Source organism: Nothobranchius furzeri, chromosome 2 (genome assembly GCF_043380555.1).
Source record: "Nothobranchius furzeri strain GRZ-AD chromosome 2, NfurGRZ-RIMD1, whole genome shotgun sequence".
NCBI classification, from domain to species: Eukaryota; Metazoa; Chordata; class Actinopteri; order Cyprinodontiformes; family Nothobranchiidae; genus Nothobranchius; species Nothobranchius furzeri.
In genome coordinates this window covers 98,198,808-98,226,049 of record NC_091742.1, presented here as the reverse complement: position 1 = coordinate 98,226,049, position 27,242 = coordinate 98,198,808, and the positions used below count along the sequence as shown (strand labels likewise).

Sequence of the window (27,242 nt, the reverse complement as noted above, 5' to 3'; positions counted from 1 at the left end):
GCTCTGTTGTTTCCGGATTTGTTTTACAAATATAACAGTTGTCTAACACAAATTTAAATCTATCTCTCATAAATTCATTGGAGGGGTAAATATTTTTTGTAGTTCTAAAATGGACTTCTTTAAATTTGGGGGGAATTGGAAATGTTAAATATTTGGTTCTGATCAACGAAATCTCAGATTTGTTATAATCTCTAAAGACGAGTGAATGTTTTGTCCTTCCTGGATATAAAGTGTTAATCAAATACTTCCTCAAAAACTGATAATTGCATTTTCCATCAACCAAGTCAAGACCATCTAGTTTAATTTTATGTAAATTTGGAGTCTGCATATTTGAAAAATTGTTCTTTACCGTATTTACAAGGACTGTTGGGATATTCTGTGAAACCTTTTTATAAAGCTCGAACGAACAACTCATGTTATATTTCTCATTAAGCCTGTTTAATTCAAGTATATCTCCATTATCATCTATTATATGTGTCACAGACCAAATTTGTTTTGTCATCCATTCTTCCACAAACATAGATTTCCCCCGATTCAATATCACCCTATTATTCCACAATGGAACATTGTGGGGACTGAAGTTATGTTTAAACATTAATTTCCAATTTAACAAAACTTGTTGATGAAATATGGAAAGTTTTATGGGTAGTTTAGAAATTTCAAAATCACATACTAAAAGGAGTTGGATCCCCCCAACTTTGTTGAAAATAAGAGATGGTATCAAGAACTAGATGTCATTATCATTTTTCAAGAAAGATCGTAGCCAATTAATCTTTAAAATGCCATTCATTATTTCAAAATCGATTGCTTTTAAACCCCCCTCTTCATAATCTTTTATCAAGTCCCTGTTACTAACATAATGATGTTTATTTTTCCATATGAAATTAAAATTCACCTTATTGATGTCTTTTATAATTCTTGGTGGGATGGCTAGGGAATAAGCTGGATAGATAAATCTGGACAAAGATTCAACCTTGGTCAACATTATCCTGCCGAACAACGTTAAATCTCTCTGTAGCCAATGGTTCAGAGTTTTTTTGCATTTATCAATTGTATTCTGAATATTCTTTTCTTCACTATCAGCCATGCATTTAGTTATCCAGATTCCAAGATATTTGATTTCATTTTTGACAGGTATATCATACAAAGAAGCATGGACGTAATTTTGGGGGGGGACAGGGGGGACATGTCCCCCCCCCCGCTTTTTCCATAGTCAAGTTTTGACCCCTGCACTTTTTACCATCCAAAAACAATATTACGCTATATTAAATTGACACTGGTTGAGCTCTAGGACCAAGCGGAAAGCAACCGTTTGTGTTGAAGCCGGTTTTCCATTAGAACATATTGTAAAGATACCCCCCCCCATGTCCCCCCCACTTCTAAAGTGAAAATTACATCCTTGCAAAGAAGAGTGAGAACAACTGTGGATACTCATGAGTTCACATTTTTCCAGGTTCAGGCGTAGTCCAGAAGCATCAGAAAAGATCTTTATTGTATCTAAAGCCAATGGAATTTGTTCTTTATTTTTTAGAAAGAGTGTTGTATCATCGGCAAGCTGACTTATTATTAATTTGTGATTATTTATGTCTAATCATTTGATGTTTGAGTTTATGACAGTAATAGCAAGTAATTCAGTGGCTACAATAAATAAAAGAGGTGAGATGCTGCAGCCCTGCCTGATACCTCTCTCCACCCTGAACCTGGGACATGTGCCTTCTAAAGAGAAACACAACTATTAATATCAGTATACAACATAGTGATCATATCCAGAAATGCATCACCAAACTCAAAATGTTTAAATGTCTTAATAATAAAAGTGTGTTCAATAGAATCAAATGCTTTATGGAAGTCCAAGAACAACATAAAACCATCATCCTTAATTAGGTAATTGTAATCGATGAGGTCCAAAACCAAGCGGATATTATTTTGGATCAACCGTCCTTTGAGAAATCCTGATTGTGTCGGGCTAATTATTTCAGAAATACCTGTTTTTAGTCTTGTTGCTAAAACTTTTGTAAAAACTTTGTAGTCTGTATTTAAAAGTGTTATAGGTCTTAGATTACTTAGTTTTTTCTTATCTTTCCCCGGTTTTGGAATTAATTTTATAACTCCCTGTTTCATTGTTGTCATAAGCTCCTTTTGATTTATACATTCATTTATTGCACTGAATAATAGTAATTTTAGGTCTTCCCAAAAGTGCTTATAGAAATTAGTTGTTATACCATCTGGTCCCGGTGAACGATCAGATGCCATGCTCTTAATAGCAAAATCAAATTCTTCTATAGTCAGGTCCAGTAGCGGTTTTAGGCACGGGCAGACAGGGCAGTTGCCCGGGGCGGCATTTTTTCATGACACAAAAGGGGCGCACAAGCGCTGAGTAAAAAAAAAAAAAAAAGGAAATCTGCGCCGCGCCGAGGTTTTCTATTATCTGTCATATGACAGTGTCTGGATTGGAAACAGCAAGTTGGCGCCCCCTGCAGTTGCAGGCGCTCCTGCTGACTGAGAACGTTCAGGTGCTCCGTGTGTGTATGAAGAACAGGAAGGGGAGGGGTGCAGTGGGGGAATTCACCTCTGCGTCTTTCCCAAATGAAATGAGCGTGCAGGGGCTGAATCAACTGTATTAACATGGCTAAAGTCAATCACATCTTAACGTTCTTCCATATTTCATTCATAATATCATAAACACAGGCCTATCATTCTTTCAGGTTTCTCTGAATTGTGTGAAATGGCCGAATAAAAAAAGGAAAAACAAAACGATTTTGTGGTCACCCCCCATCAAGGTCAAATTGTTTAGTCCTGACTAAAGGAAACTTACTGAGTCAGGAGCCAAACAGAAGAGATGAACATAAAAAGGCTAAAACCACCAGGTGCCCCATTCAGGGGGAAAAAAAAGAGGAGAAAAATAAAGGTATGTTCGCTCTCATGATGCATGTTTTCAATTTTTTGAACCAGTTAACTGGGATTTTAACGGTTAAATGCGGTCAACTAATGGCTAACAGAGCTAATAGGGCTGAAATATTGAAACGAATATTCAAATGGTTCGAAAAAAGTCCTTGAATCATTTTTTACTGATTCAAACTAGGATTTGTTAAATGCTCGCTGCAGCCTGTGGCCTGCCTGAACAGCAACAAACACATGTTGATCATGTTCACATAATAATAAATAAAACAATTCTACAAGCAGAAGAAAACTCCCCAGTCACCACTAACTATCCTGTTTATTTATTGCAGATGGCTGCACTGATTATTTTACATGATTTGTTCTGTAAAAGTTGGCATTTTTGTTAGTCTACAGTTTTTTATGTCAGTTTAAATTACAATTTCAGAGGCAATTCTAAAATATCATGGATCATGAGATCTATTGGAGATCTACCCCAACTTTTGGACTGCTCTGCCAGTCACTGTGGCTCAAGCTGAGAGGAGCTTTTCAAACTTGATCGTCATACCTGAGGTCAACTATGTTTCAGGGGCGGCTCACTCACCTGGCTCTGATTAGTATCAATCACTCAGTAGGGGAGCAGATTTCATATGATGACATTATTGATGACGTTGCATCAAGGTTAGGTTTTAATTTTAGTTTGTGTTTTCTGTTCTAAGTGCAATGCTGTAGTGATTATCTTTAGTTTGTTATGTGTGAAATACTTTTGTTATTCAGAATATTTATTATATATTATGTTCATATTGTCTTAATATTTAGTTATTGTTTGTTTTTGTATATTTGATTCTATATATTTTGATACAGTATATAATGTATAGTGCTTTACATTCTGACAACTTCATAGTAATTAATGTAAATATGTGCAACTTAGAAAAATGAATGTTCAATAGTCGTTCTAATAAAACATGCCTGTTTGTAGAAAACATGCGTGTGTTTATGCAGGTGGGGTGGTGTGGTGGTGGTGGTGGTGGGGGGGGGGGCGCTCAAAGGGGGCCTCGCCCGGGGAGTAATTCGATGTAGAACCGCCACTGGTCAGGTCTTCATCACAAATTTTTCTAAAATTATCATCAATTACTGGAATCCAATTACTGATTTTGTCAAAGAAGGAGGTGACATTTTGTTCTGAGTATGAAGACTTATAAAGGTTACTGTAAAACGTAAATACTTCATTTGAAATGCGTTTATGGTCTGTACATTCCTCTCCGTCGATTATTAGGTTACATATTGAGTTATATTCTTGTCTACATTTTTCTAGATTGCAAAAATAGGCAGTGTTCTTTTCACCCTCTTCTATCCACTTGGCTTTGGATCGCAAATAAGCAGCCTTGGCTCTATAAAGGTACATTTCGTCCAACTTAGATTGTAAATTATTAATTTTCCCTTTTTCTTCCTCAGTCCAATACAATTTGCCATCCAGATTCATAAGTTCTTTTACTACGTTTGATTCCTCTTCTTTTCTTTGTCTGTTTAACTTTTTACCGAATGCAATTGAGGTTTTTCTGATTCTAAATTTAAGATATTCCCATTTGAGTATTGGTGTATTGATGGCTTCATCATTCTAGATATCTAAAATTAATTTTTTAATAGAATTACAATACTCCTCATTTCTCAGCAAATGACAATTAAATTTCCAATAATCCTTAAATGTGTTGTTTTGGTCTTTGCTTTGTAGTCTCAGAATAATGGCGCAATGGTCACTTAAGGGACTGTTAGAGATGAGTGTTTCCTTAACATATTGTAAAATTGAGTTGGATACCAACCAATAATCAATACGTGACCTGCTTTGACCATTAGGTTTATGCCAGGTGAATTGTTTTACATCTTTGTTTAACACTCTCCATACATCTATTAATTTAGTATCATTAACGAGTTTTTCAAATATTGGGTTTTTACGTTCTCTTGAAAACTTTGAAGGCCATCTATCCAACCATTCATCAGGGGTCACATTGAAATCACCTCCCACTACTATATAATCAGTAGGGAATTTGGTATAAAGTTCCTTTATAACTGTAGAAATTTGATGCAGCAGGTTCTTATTCTCTTGATCATTATTGTATCCATAAACATTAACCAAAATAATCAGAGTATTATCAGTATTTAACACACAGGCAACCCAATGTCCATTTTTGTCTGCCATGTTGCACAAAAATCTTCCAGGACATCTGTTGCAACAAATAGCAACCCCAGCTGACCTGTTTGTACCATGACTAAAATAAATTTTATCTCCCCATTGTTGTGACCAAAATTTCACATCAGATTCCTCAGAATGAGTTTCCTGGAGAAAAAAACAATTTGTCTGTTGCCCCTTGCAGAACAGAAAAACAGCTTTGCGCTTAATTGAGTCTTTAAGTCCCCTTGTGTTAAAGGAAAAAAAAGAAATATTAGTTTTTAGTTGGAACACGGAACACATGAACCGCTTTAAAGAGGAAGTTTAGGAGATGGAGTAGGAAAATCTTGAGGTAAAAGTCCCATCATCCGAAGTGTTCCACTGTATATTCCTTTCGTAGTCAGATGTCAGCCCGTACCTGGAGTCTCTACCCTGATACGTTTGCCTTCTATGAAACCAAAAGGGCCCCTGAAGCCTGTAGCCTTGCCTTCCTTCCGAGCCTGGTCGATTTTTGGCCACAACGCTTGTCTGGATCTCCAGTCCTCTGGGGTCAAGTCTTCAGCAAAGCGGATGCCTTCTTCTTTGTACACGGGAGAAGCCTTTGTTTGCCTCCAGATGTCATCTCTCACGGCACGTCTCACAAACAGAATAATGATTTGTCGTTGCTTATTCTCCACCGCTCTTCCCACTCTGTGGACAACATCAACTGCTTCTTCCATCTTCATCTTTAGGTCCGGAGCAATCCTTCCTAGAAGTTCCACCACTTCTTCTCTGATATTTTCATTTGTTTTCTCCTTTTTCCCTTTGATACGAAGACACCATCTTCTTTTGTATCTTTCCTGGCTCAATACACGATCCTTAATATCGTCATTATCTTTTTTGATTGATTCCATCTCTTTTTCCATGTGTTTTATTTTCTTTTTGCATTCTTGCAGCTCCTCTGAATTAAACTGCACTGATTTAGCGATGGAAGCCAGCATGGCGCTATGTTGTTGAATTTGTTTGCTAACTTCGTCCACGTTTTCCAAGACTCTCAATAGCTTTCAGTATAGTGTCAGTGGATGTGTTGGAGTCATTATCACTAGCCGTACCTTTTGCTTTTTTCTCCATATGTGGTTTCTCAGGAGTATTATCAGGGGTTGTTAACAGTCTGTCCCTCTTGTTGCTGCTGGAATCAGCCGTTTCCATCGGAGCTGGGTAGTCATGCTCGCTGTTTCTCTGGGTTGTAAAAGGGAGGTTTTTCACTGCCGGAGGTTTCGTGTTGTTGGTTTTCTTCATGTTCGGGCTGAAACGTCGTCAATATAGCCCAAAGGAGTGGATTTTATAACTTCAAGATTAAAACATCGGGACTTCAGTGAGGAGTTCAGACGGATGCGACTGCTTAGTCCGCCATCTTGCCCTCCCGGTCCACACAACCGGTGTCGGTGCAGGATCTGCTCGGGTGCAAAATCGGCTCGGGGTCCTTCGACTGCCGAAGACGTCAAAGTACGGCAAACCCACTCGGACAAAATACAATACACATCTATACTATTGGAAAGAATTTAGCAGTTTCGTTATTAAAATAATGTTTCTTAAGACGTAAGTTTGTATTTATAATAGTATTTGTAAAATAAAACACTATATTGTATTCATAATGTTGAACTCCTCTTTGAGCACATCCCTTGAAGGATCATAGGTATTAGCAACGCCTGTGAAATTGTATTTGCAGGAAAGAAGTGTGTCCTGTTTATTGAAGTATTTTGTGTTTAGAGTTTTTGACGTCTTGTCCATGCGTAGTTCAGTTACGCTCATAGCTGCTAGCCAAAATTCTGGAGTTAAAAGTTTTCTGGCTTTACTAAAATACCTGTCTGTACTTATTTGATTGATGGTAGTTTTACGTTCTATTAGACTCTAAATGTAATCATTTGGCACTTTTCTAATTCATAATTTGTAATAATGTAATCGGCGATATTAGTATTAGCATTCTATGGGTTTTTCCATGTATATTAGCATTGCGCTAACCACTCGCTGCCAAATTGCAGCCTTTGCAATTAGAAAATCTCCTTTTGTCACATCGCAATTTAATTGCACATGCAGTTAATCGTTCAGCCCTAATATACATGCAGCTCTATGCTAAAAGTGTATTTTCAAAGAGGTAATGATGGATTTCTTTGTAAAAGTTGTCCATCTTTCCAACAGAAAGATTTGCCTGGACCAACGTAACGTGAAAACAACGTAACGTGAAAACAACGTAACGTGAAAACAACATAACGTGATTACGTAATTCCGTAAGGTTCATGTTCAGCCAATCAACTACTTTGACGTCATCGGCAGTCGACGGACCCCGAGCCAATTTTGCACCCGAGCAGTTTCCTGTTCTTACTTGACAGGAGTGGCACCCGGTGTGGTCTACTGCTACTGAAGTTCTCATCTTTGGACATGAAATTCAGAAAAGGAAATTGCTCAGTCAATCACCTGACCTGAATGGCAATAAACACAGTCTTCAAGAGGAGATTGGACTATGAACTGTACCTGAAAGTCCAACTTTCGGTCCTACATTTTATGTAGGATGTCTTTATACTGAGTATATTTATTATGTATACTATTACTGTAACTCCGAATGACCACACTGGCTCGGCTTCCTGACGACAGGTGTTTGGCCTTGTTTATTAAACGCCGTGAAAACTACACACAGAGAAACAGTAGCTTCAGAACTTCGTTCTTTGAAGATAGAACATGTGCTTTAGCAAAAAAAAGGAAATACCTCGTGGCCGCGTGCCACTTCGGAGGTCCAAGTTGAGTGCAATTAGTCTTCCACATTCTAAATTAACACACATAATAATTACAACACTATGCATAACAAATATTTAGAATATTATACACAAATACAACAAGTTACCTCGAGTAATTGGCAGCGCAGATGCTGCAGATGGCTCAGACAAAACGGTCTGCGTGCTTCTTCATGCACATACAAGTCTCATCTCTCATCTCACATCAAATCTAGCCGTAACTAAATGAGGAAGTTGCCACTTGTTCCAAAATAAAACACAGATTTACGATACAAACAAATATTTATATATTTTAACTTCTGGAACTAAATATGAACATTTTTATGACACTTACAGTTACATTCAGTCTATTATATGAGGAATGTTATTATCATTAGCATCAACACTGTTCTTTATTTTGGCCCATCAGGGCTCTGAGTGGAGAAAACGAGCACCGCCCTCTGGTGGACTCATCAAGCATTACATGAACCAATCCCTACATCAGCACCTTCACTAAATGTTTTGTTTGCCTCTCACAGCAGCTTCAACTAAAGACAAAGTATCAACGACATCCCATTCTGTACAGAAAGCATTTGTCTGCTGCTGAAGATCTTTTTCAGTAAGTTTAAAGAAAGAAAACAGACAGTAATCTTTTACTGGTCTCTCATCCAGTCCAGCAGGTGGCGCTAGTGACGCTGGTCACCAACCACCGGAAGAAGCAGAAACCAGAAGCTGCTTGCAGAGCTAGCTTGTTGTTGTTCCTTTGGCCTCTCTGAGAAACGCGCTCGTTTTGCTGCTTTCATCAGATTGAAGAGGTTCCCTCTATCAGACTCGCTCATCTGAGTTGGTCATGATGCAGGATCGCTGCTCGCTCTCTCATCCATCCTGCTCACACTCTCCGACGGAAAAGCCCCGAATCTGAATGTGACTCTGGAGGAAAAAGCGGTTAGCTCTAGTCCGTGAACTCTGGTGAGCAAAGGTCCTCTTTTCCAGACTGGATGTGTCCTCAGCTGATCAGAACCAAAGCGTTGGATCTTTAATCTCCTGCGTTGTTCTGAAGCAGCATCTTAATCAGCTCTCCTGCTTTGTTTCTATTGCAGCTGTTAGCTAAACACGGCTAAAGAAAACCTGCTACCACTTCAGGATCATCCATCAGCATGGACACAGGTGCTGGTGTGTGCGTGTGTGTTCTAGATAGCATGGACGGGGGATTGTGCGTTCTCGGTGTTGCACCTGCACTTTGGAACCAGTCGCCTTTGGTGGTGCGTCAGTCACCCTCATTGGGGTTTTTAAGACTCGCCTTAAGACCCTTTTTTTTTGTCAAGGCATTCCAGGATTAGCAAATTTTACCCGGTTTCGATGCCCTGGCCTCTTAATCGTTTTCAGGATTTTATTTTTTGCTTTTACTATCCTCTTTTAATTGATTTTATGCTGGTTTTACGATTGTTATATTTTATTCTGATAGTTTTATGTTTTTATTGTGTTGTGTTCAGCGCCTTGGGCGTCTGCATTGGTCGCAGAAGGGGCTTTATGAATAAATGAAATGGTGTGTGTGTGTGTGTGTGTGTGTGTGTGTGTGTGTGTGTGTGTGTGTGTGTGTGTGTGTGTGTGTGTTCTGGATAGCATGGACCCAGGTACCAGTGGCAGATCAAGGATTTTTCTGAGGGTGGGGCCATCAAGGAGCCACGTACAGTCCAACATACTTGCTTAATATTCCCAGTGTTGTATGGTAGATACAGTTTACCAGCCACACCATGTTGAAAAACATTAATGCAATTTTACATCATTTTTTACTGTACATACACAAAATACAACCACACACAGCATTTGAGAAATTTTAGCATTCAATTTATTTTGCAAAGCCACAAATATCAGGTATGAGCGTCAGAAATCTGATCAAATCAGCTGTAAAATAATGAAAACAACAGTAAAAATGATGCTGCTTTGCTTTGTAGAGTCCACATCCAGAAGGCTGGAGCCGTGTTTCACTGACAGGCTGTCAGACTAACGCCCTGATGAGCTCAGCTGGGACAAACTGGTCTGATGTTTAGGTAAGTGAAGATCTGCTTCTCCAAGGCCTTGAGATGCTAGTAAAAATAATTTAGCCAGTGCTAATGTTACTTTTCTTCTCCTCTGAGGAACACAGAACGCTCAGATGTTGGAGCTTCACGTCACCTACTGAGGAGCACCAGTAAAGAGACGGCGTCTGGACCAGACCAAAGTGAGTGATGACACTTTAGCCCTACACCTCAGCCTCTAGGAGCCACCCTCATCATCATTAACTCATTCACTGCCATTGGCGACAAAAGTTGTCATTTTAAAAGGAACCCAGGTTACAAAACTCTGTGCTTCTTAAAAGATAAATGTTAGTATCAGTTATATTAAAATGGTGTAAAAACCTTCTTGATGTCTTAATCTTTATAAAATTAGTAAAAATGGTTTAACTCGTAGGTCGCCATTGTTGTTAGCGTCGCACTGCACTCTGGGTAGTGACGTCATATGGTTGTACCTCTGTTGCACCGGCGGCTTTGGGACCCTGTAGTGACTGTTGAGCGACATCAACACGTCATCTGTTCAGCCTTTTCACTTTGAACCAGAGCGAAACATTAATGATGACATCACTGACCATGTGTCACAACACGAGCATCAACATGAAGAGCAAGAAGGGCGGGATGAAGCGAGAGCAGGACAGAACCGGTGGTGCATGTACGGCAAATGCGTCTCCATGGTAACCGAGAGGGAGAGAGCTCACATTTGTGTCAGCAGAAGTTATCTGTAAGCTATCGTGTGATCAGATTTATTCAATGATGAATGATTTAGGAGAATTTTAGCATCCAGAGCTGTCGTGTGCTTCATAGATGATTAGGATGTTCAGTGAAACCACTTTAATCATTGTTGCAGATATTATATATGTGGACAACACTGTGTTGCTACACTTGCTGCTTGTTTTACTGACGGGAGAGGTGAACGTTCAGCTTCATCCGTGACGAGTGGCGTGTCCGATGGTTGGCTGAGCGTGACAGAAGCGGCAGCTGCAGGAGCGGGTTGTCGGCTCAGGACAGCGTCCAGCGTCTCTCGTCCCTTCGAGGGCGTTTAGGCTCCTTGTGTGGGAAAATGGTCGCTAAAGCGTTTAGTTTCCACCTTCTCTTATAGCCAGCCGCTCTGGTGAGCTCTTTAAGTAGTCGTGGTGGACTATAAGCCTCAAACGCATCAGGAGAAGAATGTTGGGAACACAGCGGATCTTTGGGAAGTTGTGTCTGTCCACAGGCGTCTTCCCACTGCTTTCTCCTCTTGTTGCCAGTGGGAAAGCTGTAAACTCACATCACTCCCCTTGTTGCCCTCTGACTGGAAATTACATCCAAAAGCAGCACAATGCAGCATTTTACTTAATAATTAATACGGTGAGAGCGTAAACAAACACCAGCGTCAATAGCTGTTCTTCCAAGAGCAACCAATATACGTCATCGCCCCCAGAGAGCAAACATGGCGTCCTACGTATGTCAACAAATGTACTAAATATTCCAGATTTATAAATAAACAGCAACATTTTGTGTGTTTCTAACAACATAGTTTGGTACAACAGAAAACTTGTGGCTTATCAGGGCACACACGTCCTCATAGCCGGTGTTTGTAACGCCCAGGCCCAACGCCCCCTGACGCTACTGGTTACTGACGTGGACGAAGTTTTACATGCGTTTAAAGAACTCTCAGCTTGAATGTGCTGTTAACATGTTTATTGCTTTGTAAGTGTCCATGATTCAGTTACACAGGCACAATTTTATTTCTATATGTTTACCTGCCCCTGATTGTCCGTGCGTTTGTGATCCCTCAGCCACCCAGTCCTCGCCACGCAGTAGAAACTGCTTCCCAGATTAAATAAGCGGGAGTGGCTACCACTCAGGCCCTGGTCCTGTCACTTGGCGTAGGAAAAATGCAAATCAGACAATACACAAATGGCTCCTACAGCCAGAGTTCCTTTTAAATCCAACCGTTCACTGCCAGTTTGCATTTTTTTACTGTGTGGCCATTGGAACGAGCCCCCGCACCGTGAGAACAAACGTCCCAGCTCTAAAGCCAGTCTTCATCCGCATACGTCACACGTCACCTGATCAGGAAGCAGAAATCCGTGTGTTAGGAGATCATTTTGGGCCGCTGCTGTATAAAAAGTGAGGCGCAAACCGGAAAAGCTTGTGCTGATCACAATTCAACAACGGATTATGAAAGAACTGATAACGCTCGAAACGCGCGGATTCTTCCTGATGTAAGAGGTGAGTCTCCTCTTTTTTTTTGGTTTTTTTGACATCGACATCATCATAGTGCGCAACGTTCTGTGGCTCTTAAAAAAACAGTAAAAACGCTGAAAAACACCTGCAGCGAAGGGCTTTACCGGTCAGGAAACGGCTGGCAGTGAATGAGTTGAGAACACCACATCTCCTGAAAAGAAGAAATCACTGACCCCGTATATCAAATCAAATTGTGATAATCGATTTTAATTCTTGAGAATTGGAATCGAATCAATTCATGAAATTTGAATTGATGGAATAGAATAGACTTTATTTATTTCACAGTGGGGAAATGTGCTTGTTACAGCTACACCAACACTTAAAAGAATAATTAGAAGAATAAATAATAACAAAGGTACATGTATGTGTGGCAAGGTGGAGAAATGAGGGCCCGGGCGGGATTCGATCCCCAGACTCCCGGGTGAGAGTCATACGCTCTAACCAGTCAGCCAAAGGGACATCCCCTTGGCCAAGTAGCCAGGGCGCATGATCAATCGGGACATTGTGACAGGACGCTCACACTGTCACATATGTACTAGGGCTGTACGATTATGACCAAAATAATAATCATGATTATTTTGATCAATATTGTAATCACGATCATTCATCCTATCTGGTAAAATGTTTTTTTTTTTTGCACCAATAGCAAACAATGTTGCAACATTTTTCTGTGAAAACTGAAACTTTAGAATAGATTATAAATAACGCTAAACCACTTAAAAACTCCGTACTTTATTATGTGAAAGTGCTAGCTAAATATGTTATTGCAGAGAGCAATCTCAAAGTGCAAAAGAAAGAGTCACAGCTTATACAGAAAAGACCTGCGTAGGGCTCGTGGGTTCGTGGCCTCCTGCTGCTACTTGTTGCTGATTTGTTTGTGGAGCTGGTGGTGAGAGGCAGCTGATAGCCAGGGGTTCATCTGGGGATAAATCTGGGTGTTGTGGGGGTAATGAATAAAAAGGGTCAATTTTCACCATCAAATTGACACGGTAACCTTTCACACACGCCATAGCTACAAAGTCAAGGTTACACCAGCTGGAGGATTCAGACGCACTGATCAACCTTTTGCTCACTTATTGTTCTTCAACGCAGACATGAATAAACTGCCAAGGTCTCCCACAAAAACCTTATCTCTGCTTAAAGTCAGACTTCTGGATTACTCACTCTGAATTAAAGTGAATCCACACAAATCCTACAAGGCTTTTACAACTTATGATATAAATGATCATATGTGATGAATGAACAAGATGTTTACATCAAATGTTTGAATAACCTGTGCTTAAATCAATGAATATGAAATGAATTTTGTTCTTACAATCAAATCATTGTGTTTGTTTTAACAAGTTAATCATTATCTACACTCATACACATCTTCATAAGATACAAGTTAAGGATAAGGTTCACCTCACATAACGTTTAAATATTCTTTATACACAGAATTAAGAATCTTGTATCTGAAGGAAGGCGTGGCTTTCTGAGGAATGTTTTGGTAAAGCCTTCCAGACATGGCCCCTTCTGATTTGCCAGAATGGCTGGAAATCATAACATTGTGGTTTATTAGAACAGGAATTACTTCCCGATTAATTCGGTTTTCAGCTGGTTCCCAATTCGGCCAAATCGGGAAAGAATCCTCTTTTGAAACAATCTCCTTTGACCCTTAGTCAAAACCTTCAGACCACATTGACTACGTTACTGTTCACTTGTAGCAGCGTGCGTTAGCATGAAGCTGGTTTTCACAGGTCTGAACTAAAAATGCCTTCTTCTAACGTAAGGTTCCTTTCTTCCACCTTTTCTCTCCCTGTAGTTTTCTTTAACTCGTGAGAGCATCGCACCGCACAGAAGCCGACTCCTTTGAAAACGGGGAAAAACGGCAGTACTGGTTTTTCAAAGTAAAATACATTTTAAAGTTTTGTTATATTTAAATTCATTTTAAACTGTGATAATTCATTCTCTGTAGTTTTGTGTCAGTTTAAGGAAGAAGGAAGAGCTCCTGAAGAACTGAGGCCTCCTTTGAACCAGAAGGACATGGAGCCCCTCAACGTGAAGCAGGAAGAGGAGGAGCAGCTTGATGAGATTAAAACTGATGCCACCAACATTATATTCTCTGCAGTTTCTCATCAGGTTAAGGAAGAAGGAAGAGAAGTTCTGTTGTCACAGTTTGATCAGAACCAACCTAAAGACAGAGATCTTCCAACCAACAGCATCACTGACCAGATGAAAGCAGAAAGTGGTAGAGAGGACTGTGGAGGAGCAGAAACTACCAGGAATCCAGATCTAAATCTTTATGAATATGATTCTAACTCTTCAGAGACTGAAGTCAGCAACGATGAAGATGATGACCAGGATGGCAACAATTCTGACTGTCAACTGAAACTCTTGTCAGATTCTGAGCCAAACACCAAAGATCATAACAAAGACTGGAAGCAGAGCAGGTCTTCTAAATCACATGTTAAGGCTGTCAAATCTTTCAGCTGCCCAGAGTGTGGTGAACAGTTTCTCCATGAGCGGTCTCTCCAGAAACACATGAGAGTGACAAGTCATTCAGGACTGAAGTCTTCAAGCTGTTGTGTTGATAAGAAACGTGTTAGAGTGAAGCAAAATGTAGACTCTAGCAGGAAAGTTCAGACAAAACTAAAATCATTTAGTTGTGACGACTGTGGAAAAAGTTTCAGCTGCATATCAAATTTAAACATTCACATGAGAGTTCACACAGGACAGAAGCCTTTTGCCTGTGAGCTATGTGGAAAAAGATTTAGTGTAAAGTCAAGTTTAAACACACACGTGAGAGTCCACACAGGACAGAAGCCTTTTGCTTGTGACCTCTGTGAAAAAAGATTTAGTGTAAAGTCAAGTTTAAACACACACATGAGAGTCCACACAGGACAGAAGCCTTTTGCTTGTGAGCTCTGTGAAAAAAGATTTAGTGATAAGTCAAGTTTAAACAGTCACATGAGAGTCCACACAGGACAGCAGCCTTTTGCCTGTGAGGTCTGTGGACAAAGATTCACACGCAAGGGAAATTTAGCTACACACATGAGAGTTCACACAGGACAGAAGCCTTTTGCTTGTGAGCTCTGTGGACAAAGATTTACCCAAAAGGGAAATTTAGACATTCACATGAGAGTCCACACAGGAGTGAAGCCTTTTGCTTGTGAGCTCTGCGGACAAAGATTTACCCAAAAGGGAAAATTAGACATTCACATGAGAATCCACACAGGACAGAAGCCTTTTACCTGTGAGCTCTGCGGACAAAGGTTTACCCAAAAGGGAAATTTAGACATTCACATGAGAGTCCACACAGGACAGAAGCCTTTCGCTTGTGAGCTCTGCGGACAAAGGTTTGGCCAAAAATCAAGTTTAAACACTCACATGAGAGTCCATACAGGACAGAAGCCTTTTGCTTGTGAGCTCTGTGGAAAAAGATTTGCTCAAAAGACAAGTTTAAACTTTCACGCGAGAGCACACAGGACCAAATTAATGAAACATACATAAAATATATATTTTGGGACTTCTAAGGGTGTTGAATGAAATGTGCTACTGATCTGGAAGCTCTTTTACCTAAAAGGAAAGGCAGCAGTTATATTAAATGTTTTGTTTTTGGAGAAAAAAAGGTTGAAAATGAAATGTTTTTTGCCACTAAAGTGTTTTATTAAATCTCTTTGTTCACTATTCAGTTTTTTGTTTGCTGTTTCTGGAGTTTAAACGTAAATGCTGATGTTTTGCAAAGTGAGAAGGCTCGCCATCAAAGTCACCAGATTAATCCACTCATGTAATTATCTGTCATGCAAATAAACCTGATCAAAAATTAATACCTATGTTATCCATATTGTTTGACATCCAAATACAATTGGAAACTCGGATTCACAGTTAGCAAAAGTATAAATCTGGTTTTCTCAAAAATCAGACTTTTGTGCAACAGTTATTAACCAGAATATGTACAATGAACTGTTTTTAACGTTTTTCAGGTAAAATAGTGCAAACTTATTTGAAATAACAGCATAAGATTTGCTCACCGATTCCAGAGTTCATCTAGCTCCACTGCACAGTGTAGCGGCTCTCCCTCGCACATCTACACATAACATTTTACTTTCTGTAATTACAAATCCAAGTTTCACTGTGACATAGAAAAAGTTCATGTACAAGTTAGAAGGTTTTACTTTGCTGTTTAGCGCTAACAGGGTAAGCATTGGATGGAAAGGTAGCAAAAGCAGGTTAGCTTCATGTGGCACTCAGCAAACTGGACAAAACCCGCCACTTCCATCGGTCTAGCTGCTTCACTTCACTCCCAAACCAAGGAAGATTCATCCACCGGCAATGGTACCAACTAATCCAGCTTATTTGTTCCATTCTTTCTGTTTTTGTAATGTCTTAGGTGCAGCCTGAGGTGGAAAGAGTACTATTTCCTACTTAAAGGTATAGCAATCGATGTTTCTAAATTTCAGGAAAGAACCGAAAGGGACATTTAAGCACTCATGTAACAAAATTAGTCCATATTATTCTCCACTGGTCAAAACAGTCGACCAATAAGTTTGCTACCAGCTTTAAGTAAAATCATGGAACAAATTGCATATGACCAAATTCAAGATTATTTTGAGGTATATGAATTGAACACAATATATCAACATGCTTACAAAACGAATCATTCAACCACTACTGCACTGACTCAAATAACTGATTATTGCTTAGACAATCGATAATAAGCTAATTGGTTCTATATTTCTTGATGGAAGTGCGGATTTTGATGTTTTAGATCATGATATTTTATTACAAAAACTTAAACACTATGGATTTCATACGTCTGCTCTCAACTGGACTAAAAGTTATCTTACTAATAGAGATTATACATTTTATTTCAATGGAAGTTTTTCTGAAAAAGGTCAGATGGAATGTGGTGTTCCACAGGGAAGTTGTTTGGGGCCTCTTTTGTTTTCTATTTTTTTGAATGATTTTCCGTGGGTGCTGCAACATGCAACTACAGCAGTATATGCAGATAACATTACTGTTTTAGCTTCAGCACATACATAGGGTGCATTGAATGAAATATTTAATAAAGAGTTAAGACAGTCGAGCAGTGGATAACTGCTAACAAACCAGTGATTAATGCAGGAAAAACTAAATGCATGGTAGTTGGCTCCAAACTTACTTTACAGATGATGCCAAAGTTACATTTAACTCTGACTTGGAGGTGCTGGTGGGTCGAGTCCTGTTGGAGGCGCTGGTGGGTCGAGTCCTGTTGGAGACCACGCTGGAGTGAGTCCTGAAGTGGTGTTTGGGTCATGAACGTGCTGCTTGGGCCTTGTTGGATACAGCTTTTGATTCACGCTGCTCTGGCCGTTCACCTCCTGGCGCTGTGCATCATGGAGGAAATTTACAGGTTATTGCCGGTAAACACAGAGGTATGTGTATCGCTTCCAAATGAAGGAAAGACCATTCCTGATGAGCATGTGAATGCTAACTCCAGCTCAAACAAATAAAAGGAATAAATAGACTGACTCTTAAAGCCGTAAAGGAGACATATCATCCTTTTAAATTCTTCCTTTTTACATCTAAATCATTCAGTTGGGGTCTAAACTCAGTGGAACTGCAGTTCTTGGTCTGATTTCCTCATTATTGCTGCTCTACAGACCCCTCATATACCCCTGTTCTGAGGAGTCTGAGAATGAGCCGTTTTTGGGTACTGTCTCTTTAAATCTGGAGAAGGAGCTGCAAACTCCACCTCCCTCCACAGAGCAGACCTACTCCCTCCCCCAGTCAGACTTTGTAGTTCTATGGAGCTGTTGCCTTGCAGCAAGTAGGTCCTGGGTTTGTCTCCCGGCCCGAGGCCTTTCTGCATGGAGTTAGCATGTTCTCCCTGTGCATGTGTGGGTTCTCTCCGGGTCCTCCGGCTTCCTCCCACAGTCCAAAATCATGACAGTCAGGTTGATTGGTCTGGAGATAGGCACCAGCACCCCCGCGACCCTACATGGACAAGCGGGTTCATAAAATGGATGGATGGATGGACTTAGCAGTTGTAAAGCCGTCGTCTTCCTCCGCTTATCCGGGTCCGGGCCGCGGGGCAGCATCCCAACTAGGGAGCTCCAGACCGTCCTCTCCCCGGCCTTCTCCATCAGCTCCTCCGGCAGGACCCCAAGGCGTTCCCGGACCAGATTGGAGATGTAACCTCTCCAATGTGTCCTGGGTCGACCCGGGGGCCTCCTGCCGGCAAGACATGCCCGAAACACCTCCCCAGGGAGGCGTCCAGGATGCATCCTGACCGGATGCCCTAACCACCTCAACTGACTTCTTTCGATCCGGAGGAGCAGCGGTTCTACTCCGAGTCCCTCCCGAATGTCCAAGCTCCTCACCCTATCTCTAAGGCTGAACCCGGCCACCCTACGGAGGAAACTCATTTCGGCCGCTTGTATCCGCGATCTCGTTCTTTCGGTCATTACCCAAAGCTCATGACCATAGGTGAGGATTGGGACGTAGATCGACCGGTAAATCGAGAGCCTGGCTTTCTGGCTCAGCTCCCTCTTCATCACGACAGATCGGCTCAGCGTCCGCATCACTGCAGACGCTGAGCCGATCCGCCTGTCGATCTCCCGATCCCTCCTACCCTCAATTGTGAACAAGGCCCCGAGATACTTGAACTCCTCCACTTGAGGTAGGACCTCTCTCCCGACCCGGAGTTGGCAAGCCATCCTTTTCCGGTCGAGAACCATGGTCTCAGATTTGGAGGTGCTGATTCTCATTCCAGCCGCTTCACACTCAGCCGCGAACCTACCCAGCAAGAGCTGAATCAGAGCTGGATGAAGCTAGGAGGACCACATCATCCGCAAAAAGCAGAGACGAGATTCTCCTGCCACCAAACTCGACACACTCCACACCACGGCTGCGCCTAGAAATTCTGTCCATAAAGGCAATGAACAGAACCGGTGACAAAGGGCAACCCTGGTGGAGTCCAACCCTCACCGGGAACAGGTCCGACTTACTACCGGCTATGCGGACCAAACTCACACTCCGCTGGTAAAGGGACTGAATGGCCCTTAACAGAAAGCCACCCACCCCATACTCCTGGAGTGTCCCCCACAGAGTGCCCCTAGGGACACGGTCATAAGCCTTCTCCAAATCCACAAAACACATGTGGATTGGTTGGGCAAACTCCCATGCCCCCTCCATCACCCTTGCAAGGGTATAGAGCTGGTCCACAGTTCCACGGTCAGAACGAAAACCACATTGCTCCTCCTCAATCTGAGATTCAACTATCGGTCGGACCCTCCTCTCCAGTACCTTGGAGTTGACCTTTCCAGGGAGGCTGAGGAGTGGGATCCCACTATAGTTGGAAACACACCCTCAGGTCACCCTTCTTAAAGATGGGGACCACCACCCCGGTCTGCCACTCCACAGGAACTGCCCCCGATGACCACGCAATGTTGCAGAGACATGTCAACCACGGCAGCCCTACAACATCCATAGCCTTGAGATACCCAGGACGAATCTCATCTGCCCCCGGGGCTCCGCCGCTGTGTAGTTGTTTGACTACCTCAGCAACTTCTGCCCCCGAGATTGGACAGTCCATACCCAGGTCTCCCAGCTCTGGTTACTCCTCAGAATGCATGTAGGTGGGATTGAGGAGCTCCTCAAAGTATTCCTTCCACCGTCCGACTATAGCCCCAGTTGACGTCAGCAGCTCCCCATCCCCATTGTAAACAGTGTGAGCGAGTTGCTGCCTTCCTCTTCCTGAGGCGCCGGACAGTTTGCCAGAAACTCTTTGGAGCCGATCGATTGTCTTTCTCCATGGCCTCACCAAACTCCTCCTTTTTATTTTTCACTCTTTGATTCCAAACTGCCTACTGAGATTTGAATTTTCAGGGATTATATTTGTATTTTTAGGCTGTCTGTTGTTAGAGTCCTAATAATGGTTTACATTATTTTCTACCTGTAGCCGCATTTTTGCATTAAATATTTTTAATTTTATCAATTGTATTTCATTTTAATCTTCATTTGTTGATTTTGCAGTCTATTTGGACAAAAACATGGCAATGTTCCTAGATGAACAGAGGAGTTTCCCCTTTCCTGGCCCCTTGTTCCAGAGGCAGGGCAGTCCCACGTGCTACATGGATGAGGATCTCACAATAGAGGCCAGCCTTATAGAGGCTGAGGAGGAGGTTTGTGATGAGTCAGGTAAAGCTCCTGCAGTAAATGTTACAATTAACATAATTAGAGCTGAAACGATTCCTCGAGTACCTCGAATAATTCGAGTACAAAAAATCCTCGAGTCAAATTCTCTGCCTCGAGGCTTCGTTTAATTCATGCTTAATTAATTCATGGCTTTGCAATCGCCCGGGGTCATGTTTCACCCGGACTGAAATAAGTGACGCACATGCCCACTGGACTGAATGCACACGCGAGTAGCGAACGTAACTTAACTTTCTCTTAAGCCATGGCGGACAACGTGGACCCCGGTGGAGTGCGAAAAAGACAGAAAATGTCAAAGGTGTGGGCCCATTTTTCACGTCGTAAGACGGAAAACGTAGTCCAGTGTAAATACTGTAAAATGGATTTAGCCTACCACAACACCACATCCTGCAGCACCTGTAAATGTCACTTCTGCAAGCGGACTCGGAGCCTCTACAAGATAATACATTTAGCCTGTATTTCTATATATTCTGCGGACACTGCGACTTTTTCGTTTGTAGCACTCAGTTTCAGCTCACACCGTACGTCTGGTAGCAACACGTCGGACTTAAAATGTGCCAAAAAAATAGCAGTTTTTACACAACACGTCGGACTTTTTATTGTGTTGTTATTGACGTCTGTTGTCCCTCGGGGTTTCTGCAGGAGGACACGGGTATTTATGAGTGGCGGAAGAAAACGAAAGAAAGTAAATAAATGTTTTGTGATCAGTATAATTTGACAAAACCACAGCAAACATGCTTTTGGCAATCCTTTTTAGTGTGAGAAAAAAAGTGTAGAAATTAAAACGGACGTGTCTTAATAGGGAAACAGCCGGCAAGCTGTTTGCGCCGTGAGCGGTTCTGGTTCTGTTTGGGCCGCAGCCGCTCGCAGCGCTATCCTCCTAGTTTTTGTCTGGCTTGCAGGCTAGCAGATTCTCGCGAGGGGAAAATCGGCTCAGGTTGTTTACTTATTTTTTGCACAGACATTTGTTTACTGTGAAGTAAAGTTGAAGTGCTGAAGTTATGCAAACTAATTTTGAATAAAACTTGAAGAATAACTGGCAATTGCTTTCTCATTTCAAGAGGTCTTTCATAATTATAACATGCTATTTGATATCAAATCAAATCACTTTTATTGTCACGTCACATGTGCAGGTACACTGGTACAGTACATGCGAGTGAAATTCTTGTGTGCGAGCTTCACAGCAACAGAGTTGTGCAAAAATACAGTAATGTAAAAACAAGTAAAATATAAAAATGGCTAATCTAAGTATACAAATTAATAAAGTAAACAATAAGATAAGAGATGTAAAATGTACAGAGGTTGGTATGTGCAAAACAGTTGCATTAATGTACAGTATGGAGCGTGTAATGTTGGAACTTGGTGGAGCTCGCGACGAGGCAGCCATACTCGGCGCCATCTTGGCTCATCAATATATGATATAAAGGTTTACAAACACAAAAGGGTAATTTATTAGAGTACTCGATTAATCGAAAAAAGATTCGATAGAGTACTCGATTACAAAAATATTCGATAGCTGCAGTCCTAAACATAATAAATGTGAAATGTTCTTGCAACATCATAACTATTGTTTTTACCCGTCCTTAAAGCCAACGAGAACGTGGCCTCAACGTCCACTTCAAGCCTGGCAGCAAACCAGGGATTCAGTCGAGCACAAACTTTGTTTTTAATCCACCAGATGAGGGAACACCTGGAAAAGGATGGTGACGGTTGCCCCAAAACTCTGAAAGAGCTGAACATGAGGCAGAAAAATAGTAAAGGCAACAAAAAAACCTGTGGAAACCTGTTGCAGAAAAGTTGTCCTTGGATTTTGTAGGGAGCTTTCACCCAGACAAAGTAGCTAGGAAATGGAACACTTTGGTGGACGCCTACAAGAAAGTAAAAGACAGCAATAAGAGTACAGGGAAAGGAGCTGTGCCATTTCAGTTTGTTGAAGAGATGGAGCAGCTGTTAGGGTATGGCGCGGTATGGGGGCCAAAATTAAGACTACTTCCCAGCAGCAGGAGGCTATATAAATTCTGAAGCAAACTTCTGATCTGATTAATGATAACCTGGCGCTGGTAACTGAGAGGCTGGTGCTGCTTACTGAGAAATAGCACCTTTACCAGCGTTATTACTAGATACGCTAGGGACTAGCAGCCCTCGGCTGGTCATTGACTGGTTCAAACACTCCCTCTGCTGTCTATTAGCATAGATAGGCTAGCGTTAGCCTGGACGGGCTGGTGTTAGCATTGGAGAGGCTACCCATTAATGTGCCTAGGCTGGCCACTAGCTGAATTTCCTACCTTCTTGACGGACCATTAGCATGGATAGGCTGGCGTTAGCATCGGAGAGGCTAGCAATTAGCGTGCCTAGGCTTGCCACTAGCTGGTTTCCTACCCCCTCGACGGACCTTTAGCATGGATAGGCTGGCGTTAGGTTAAAGTTGCTATTTCTCAGTAAGCAGCGCCAGCCTCTCAGTTACCTGCACCAGTTTATCATTAATCAGGTCGGTAGTTTGCTTCAGAATTTATATAGCCTCCTGCCGCTGGGCAGAAGTCTTAACTTTGGCCCCCATACCGCGCCATATAGGGGGCCAACATGACGTTGTCTTTCCAGTAATTGGAAATAAGACATAAGAATAAGACAGCAATAAGAAATAGTTCTTTGAATCTGTTTCTTTAGCTTTACAAGGTAGTTTGTGCAATATTTTCATAAATCCTTACTCTTTGTGTGCAATATTTTCATTAAAGGCGACTAAATGTGTTCTGTCTTACAGTAAAGATTGTAGACTTTTAAAACTGTTTGTTTACCTTTGTTTATTTTTATTAAATGTTTTTTGCTTCTAATATTGTGTCCAAGTCTGTTCTAAATTACCAATGACAACAGCCTCATCTTTATTAAGTGTAGTTACCTTATTAAAGGAAAGAAACCATCTTTTATAAAGCGCCTCTCAAGATAAAATCACAAGGTGCTTCACAAAACCAAAACATTTAAATATAAAAATATTTTCATAAAGTGGTAAAAAACATGTTTGAAATGAGAAGAAAATAGTAAATTGTGAGTTAAAAATGTAAAGAGAGAGAGAGAGAGAGAGAGAGAGAGAGAGAGAGAGAGAGAGAGAGAGGGAGAGGGAGAGGGAGAGAGTAAAACCCCAGAATAAATACTTGAGTGTGAAGCAGGGAAAACACTTTAATAAAATAAAGCCACTGAAATACAGGCACACTGCAATTAACGACATATTTCAATATCTGACAAGAACAAGAAGAGATGCTAAATACTTGTAAAAGCAGAACAAGCGTCTTGCAACTTGGACAACACTACTAGTTGTCATCATCCTCTCTTGGGCAGCCCTGGGGGTGCAGCTGGCACAAGTCAGCAAGAGTCATGCTGTACAACAAACAGGCTGCCATTATCGTCATCACCACAGTTTTGATGTTGGTGTTCTGAAGATCACGGAGACGCCTCCACATGCACTTTATTCGTCCAAAAGCTTGTTCAACAACCACCCTACCACGACTGATCTTGTTGTTCTGAAGTTGTTCCTCACAAGTCAGGGCTCCGTTGTCGCGTCGAGGGGTTACAACAAATGGAAAATCTCGCCTGATGTACGCACTGTCTCCAAGTAAGCTGTAAGCAGCCATTTTCTCCTGCCATGATTCAAAGAAGGGAGAAGCCCTCAGCATCCTTGCATCATGCTCCCTTCCAGGTGGTCCAGCACAAATGTCCAAGAATCTCCCTCTGTCATCTACAATCCCCTGGAGAAGGACAGAGAAGAAAGACTTTCTGTTCATGTAGTCTACACCTCGCACTGGTAGCTTCTGCACCCTTATATGACACATGTTTGTCTTATTTTTGTTTGCGTCTCACATTACATCAATATGACTTCATCCCTTTAAAAAAAGATTGGAGAATGGCACAACACACAATGAAGGTTGAAAATCCTGACCAAAGACAACCAACAGCAATATGCTGAAAGAGGAACACCTACCTTCTTCGTCTTCGTCTCTCTTCCAATATTCTTTGAAGATGAGCTTTATGTGTGTTCATGAGTCGTCTGTGTTCGTTGAGAGCTAACAAAACAGCAGTTTTCGAGGGCGTCGCCATATTGAAATCCGGACTTCTCCATCTCCGGCAACCAGAACGCTGTTAACTCGGGTGTGACATAATTCCCAATTCCGACTTCTGAGGAAAATCGAACGCACCCTGAGAGTCGGCAACTGGAGTCTGCTCCAGACACCGCAGCAGGGCTGTAGCAAGCAGCTGTAGCATGTAATTCACAAATGCTTCCATATTTCACTACAGCTTAGACTGGATTATGTTGCCAGCCTGTACATAATACAATAGATAAGCCACCATTACATTGTTACTGGTAGTTATTACATGTTGTTATAATTTCCAGAAGCTTGCTGCTGAACACGTGACTGAAATACATAAATTGTACTGATTATATGTGACTTTAGATATGTTTAGACTAGGATGAGTGATGGTAAACCTTCACTAAACGTCATGAGTGATGAAGGAAGCCATAGAGATAAGGAGACGTGGATGTGGGACCATGAACAGAGACGATGGGGTCTACACATTGGATCGTGCATGGGACTGTGTCATCAGTGAGGGGAGAGCGGGCAGCAGAGGGCGACAACGTCCTCTGCTGCCCGCGGATAAATGGAGTAGGAAGTGACGCCACCATCAGTCAGCTCTGAGGAAGTTTACAGCCGCTAACGAAACTGTCAGCAAGGTAAAAAAAAAACTTTTCTGTGTTTTAAAAAAGAACCAAAATGCTACGTGATACTAATACAAGTCACTTTAGTGTTAACCCTCTCAGGCTCAAAATAAGTCATGATTAAAGGACGAACAACTAAGTCCTTCAGGGGAACTTCTGAGTTCAAAAATGATCATGAAGTACGTATGTGGAGTAACCAGGTAGGTAGGTTTTTACGTTGCTAATCTGCAACGCCTGCCTCCAGAGGGTTAAACAAATTATTAAATCTGAAATCAGCTTTAGTCTTCAGTTTGTTCTCAATGTGCATGGCATAACGGATGGTGGCCCTCGGTAGTTTAGAAACTCTGGATACGGCCCTGCTACTGTCTCTCATAAGAAGCGCACGCAAAGCACCGCAGCTAGAGAGGAAAAGGCCAGAGGCTTTTCAAAATAAGGCAAAAAATTAACGTTTCATGATATTTAAATTATTTCAAACTACGATTATGGTTGGCATAAGTGCGCAAATATAGTCTATATGTGTTTCACGCCTTACGTCGTTGTACAGTAGTGTAACGGGTTGCGATTTGTTGTGGTTGGACTTTTATGTTGAAGGGATGTTCTTGGCCGGCTGTGTGCAGAGTTCCGGTTCGGTTGTTTAGAAGAAAACGAGCTAGTGAGATCGGAGATCGTTAACGGTGTTTCTGCTGGAGTTAAGACGTGGGCTGCGGCCAACAGTAACCCGGAATAAAGATCCGAAACGGAAACAACAAGTTGGAGTCATTACCATATCTTAGAAAAGGCAACAAAAGTGTGTTTTATAGGTGTGGTGGCTTTTGTTGAGCCGTGGCGGTGCGACACGAACTAGTTTAGCCCAGCAGAAAGGCCCCGCGGCTGGCTGGACCCAGCTCGACACAGCAGCAGAGCGGTAAGCTTCATATCACTCTAAAATGTCGGCTAACTTTACTGTACACGTTCATTTACGGGCATTAGCAGCGTGCTAGCATTAGCATCCGGCCTGCTAACGCTAGCACAACATGCTAGTAAAGTTAGCACCCAGATTAATGTGGATTCGGACGATTTTCGTGGAATAAAACGTGATCTGGGAATTGAGACGAACGCCTTTTTACACCAGATGATAACCTTCCACTGACTGTAGCAGCAGAGCGCCTGTGTGTGTTACTCCGTGAGTGTGATGTGATGTTAGCATCCAGTAAATAAATCCCACAGCAGCTAAAGAGCAGCGCGACTAAGTGGTTAAAGTGCGTCAGCACAGCGGATTTAATACGAGTTTTAAAGAACAATCTCTGAGTGAAGTGAGGCTAGTTTTTGACTCTCTGCAGATATAAAAACCAACTCTGCATCAGTCACACGCAGCTAAGCTCACTGTTGGGCAGGGCCGGATTATCATTGCAGGGGCCCCTGGGCACACTGTGCTTAGCCCCCCCAACATTACCCATAGATATGTGTGTGAGTAGCTAAAATATGACACCTTCATGTGAATAAGATGGAATAAGTCTAAATGTATAAAATAGTATGTTAATAAATAACAGAAAAGTAAATAATAATAATAATACTACTAATAATAAAGACCCAACAGTGTTTGTGGTTGTATTATTTGACTCATAAATTATGATATTGTAGAACACTTTCTCCTGGTCAGACTGCTTTGCTTTTGTGCTTCAGTAGGGTGGGGGGATGTAGCCATGGCGCTGGAATTTCAGCCTTAAGCCTGGTTTATGCTTCTCCGTCAGCTCCGCAAGGGACAGACACACACGGATTGACGGAAGTGTTTTGCTCTTTTACTTCTCCGTCTCCTGGAGAGTGTTGCAAAGCAATTGCCCGGCAGGACAACAGAGGGCGTAGCGCTGTTCTGTGGTATCCTGTCATGTATCAGTCCAGGATCGTGTGTTTATCTTGTGTTTTTTGTGTATATAAGAGACTTTTAACACGGACATATTTGTCTCTCATTCTCCCACCGCTTCATGCGCTCGCCACCTCTAAACCCACGTTTCCTGTCATTTCCGTCCACAAATAAAATGCTTGCTGCGCATCTTTTCACTCCTCCAGTCACGGGAGTATGAGACGTTCATATTTTTAGAGTTTTGTCGCGAGGTATTCTTCAAGTTTCTCCGTGTCTGCCGCTAGTTAAACTCGTCTCTCTTTGCAATGGCGGCGCTGTAAACAACAGCGGCGTCCTGACCAATCACAAGCTTGCGTAATCCGTCTCGTTCGACGGATGTTTAAAAAAGTGGGCTCGACTCCGTATGTACTTGCGTGCCTGCCGGAGCCCTACGCAAGAACGGATA

At 41.8% G+C, this 27,242-nt stretch overlaps 3 protein-coding genes across 18 annotated transcripts in view; 2 read left to right on the top strand and 1 right to left on the bottom strand.

The window, feature by feature from the left end:
• LOC107373377 (gastrula zinc finger protein XlCGF57.1) overlaps nt 1–15,743 on the top strand; it is a 147,227-nt gene extending 131,484 nt beyond the window's left edge. The window contains exons 1-6 of one of the 15 annotated variants that reach the window (XM_070548600.1): nt 7,895–8,760; nt 8,892–8,958; nt 9,415–9,457; nt 9,747–9,842; nt 9,938–10,012; nt 13,879–15,743. In XM_070548600.1, coding sequence (XP_070404701.1) covers nt 14,100–15,566 — 1,467 coding nt within the window. In that variant the 5' untranslated portion in view covers nt 7,895–8,760; nt 8,892–8,958; nt 9,415–9,457; ... (1 more) ...; nt 9,938–10,012; nt 13,879–14,099 and the 3' untranslated portion in view covers nt 15,567–15,743. Of the gene's footprint in view, nt 1–7,894; nt 8,761–8,891; nt 9,843–9,929; nt 10,013–13,878 lie in introns of those variants that run through there. The other 14 variants (XM_070548596.1, XM_070548594.1, XM_070548593.1 and 11 more) reach the window with 14 other exon arrangements.
• The window catches only part of LOC129162178 (oocyte zinc finger protein XlCOF6), an 849,318-nt gene that overhangs the window by 784,870 nt on the left and 37,206 nt on the right, over nt 1–27,242 (bottom strand). The gene's annotated exons all lie outside the window — the stretch shown is intronic.
• Nucleotides 25,744–27,242, top strand: part of LOC129154106 (oocyte zinc finger protein XlCOF6-like) — a 49,556-nt gene continuing 48,057 nt past the window's right edge. For both annotated transcript variants that reach the window (XM_070548482.1, XM_070548481.1), the window contains exon 1: nt 25,744–25,861. The gene's annotated coding sequence lies outside the window, so the exon portion shown is untranslated. The remainder of the gene's footprint in view (nt 25,862–27,242) is intronic.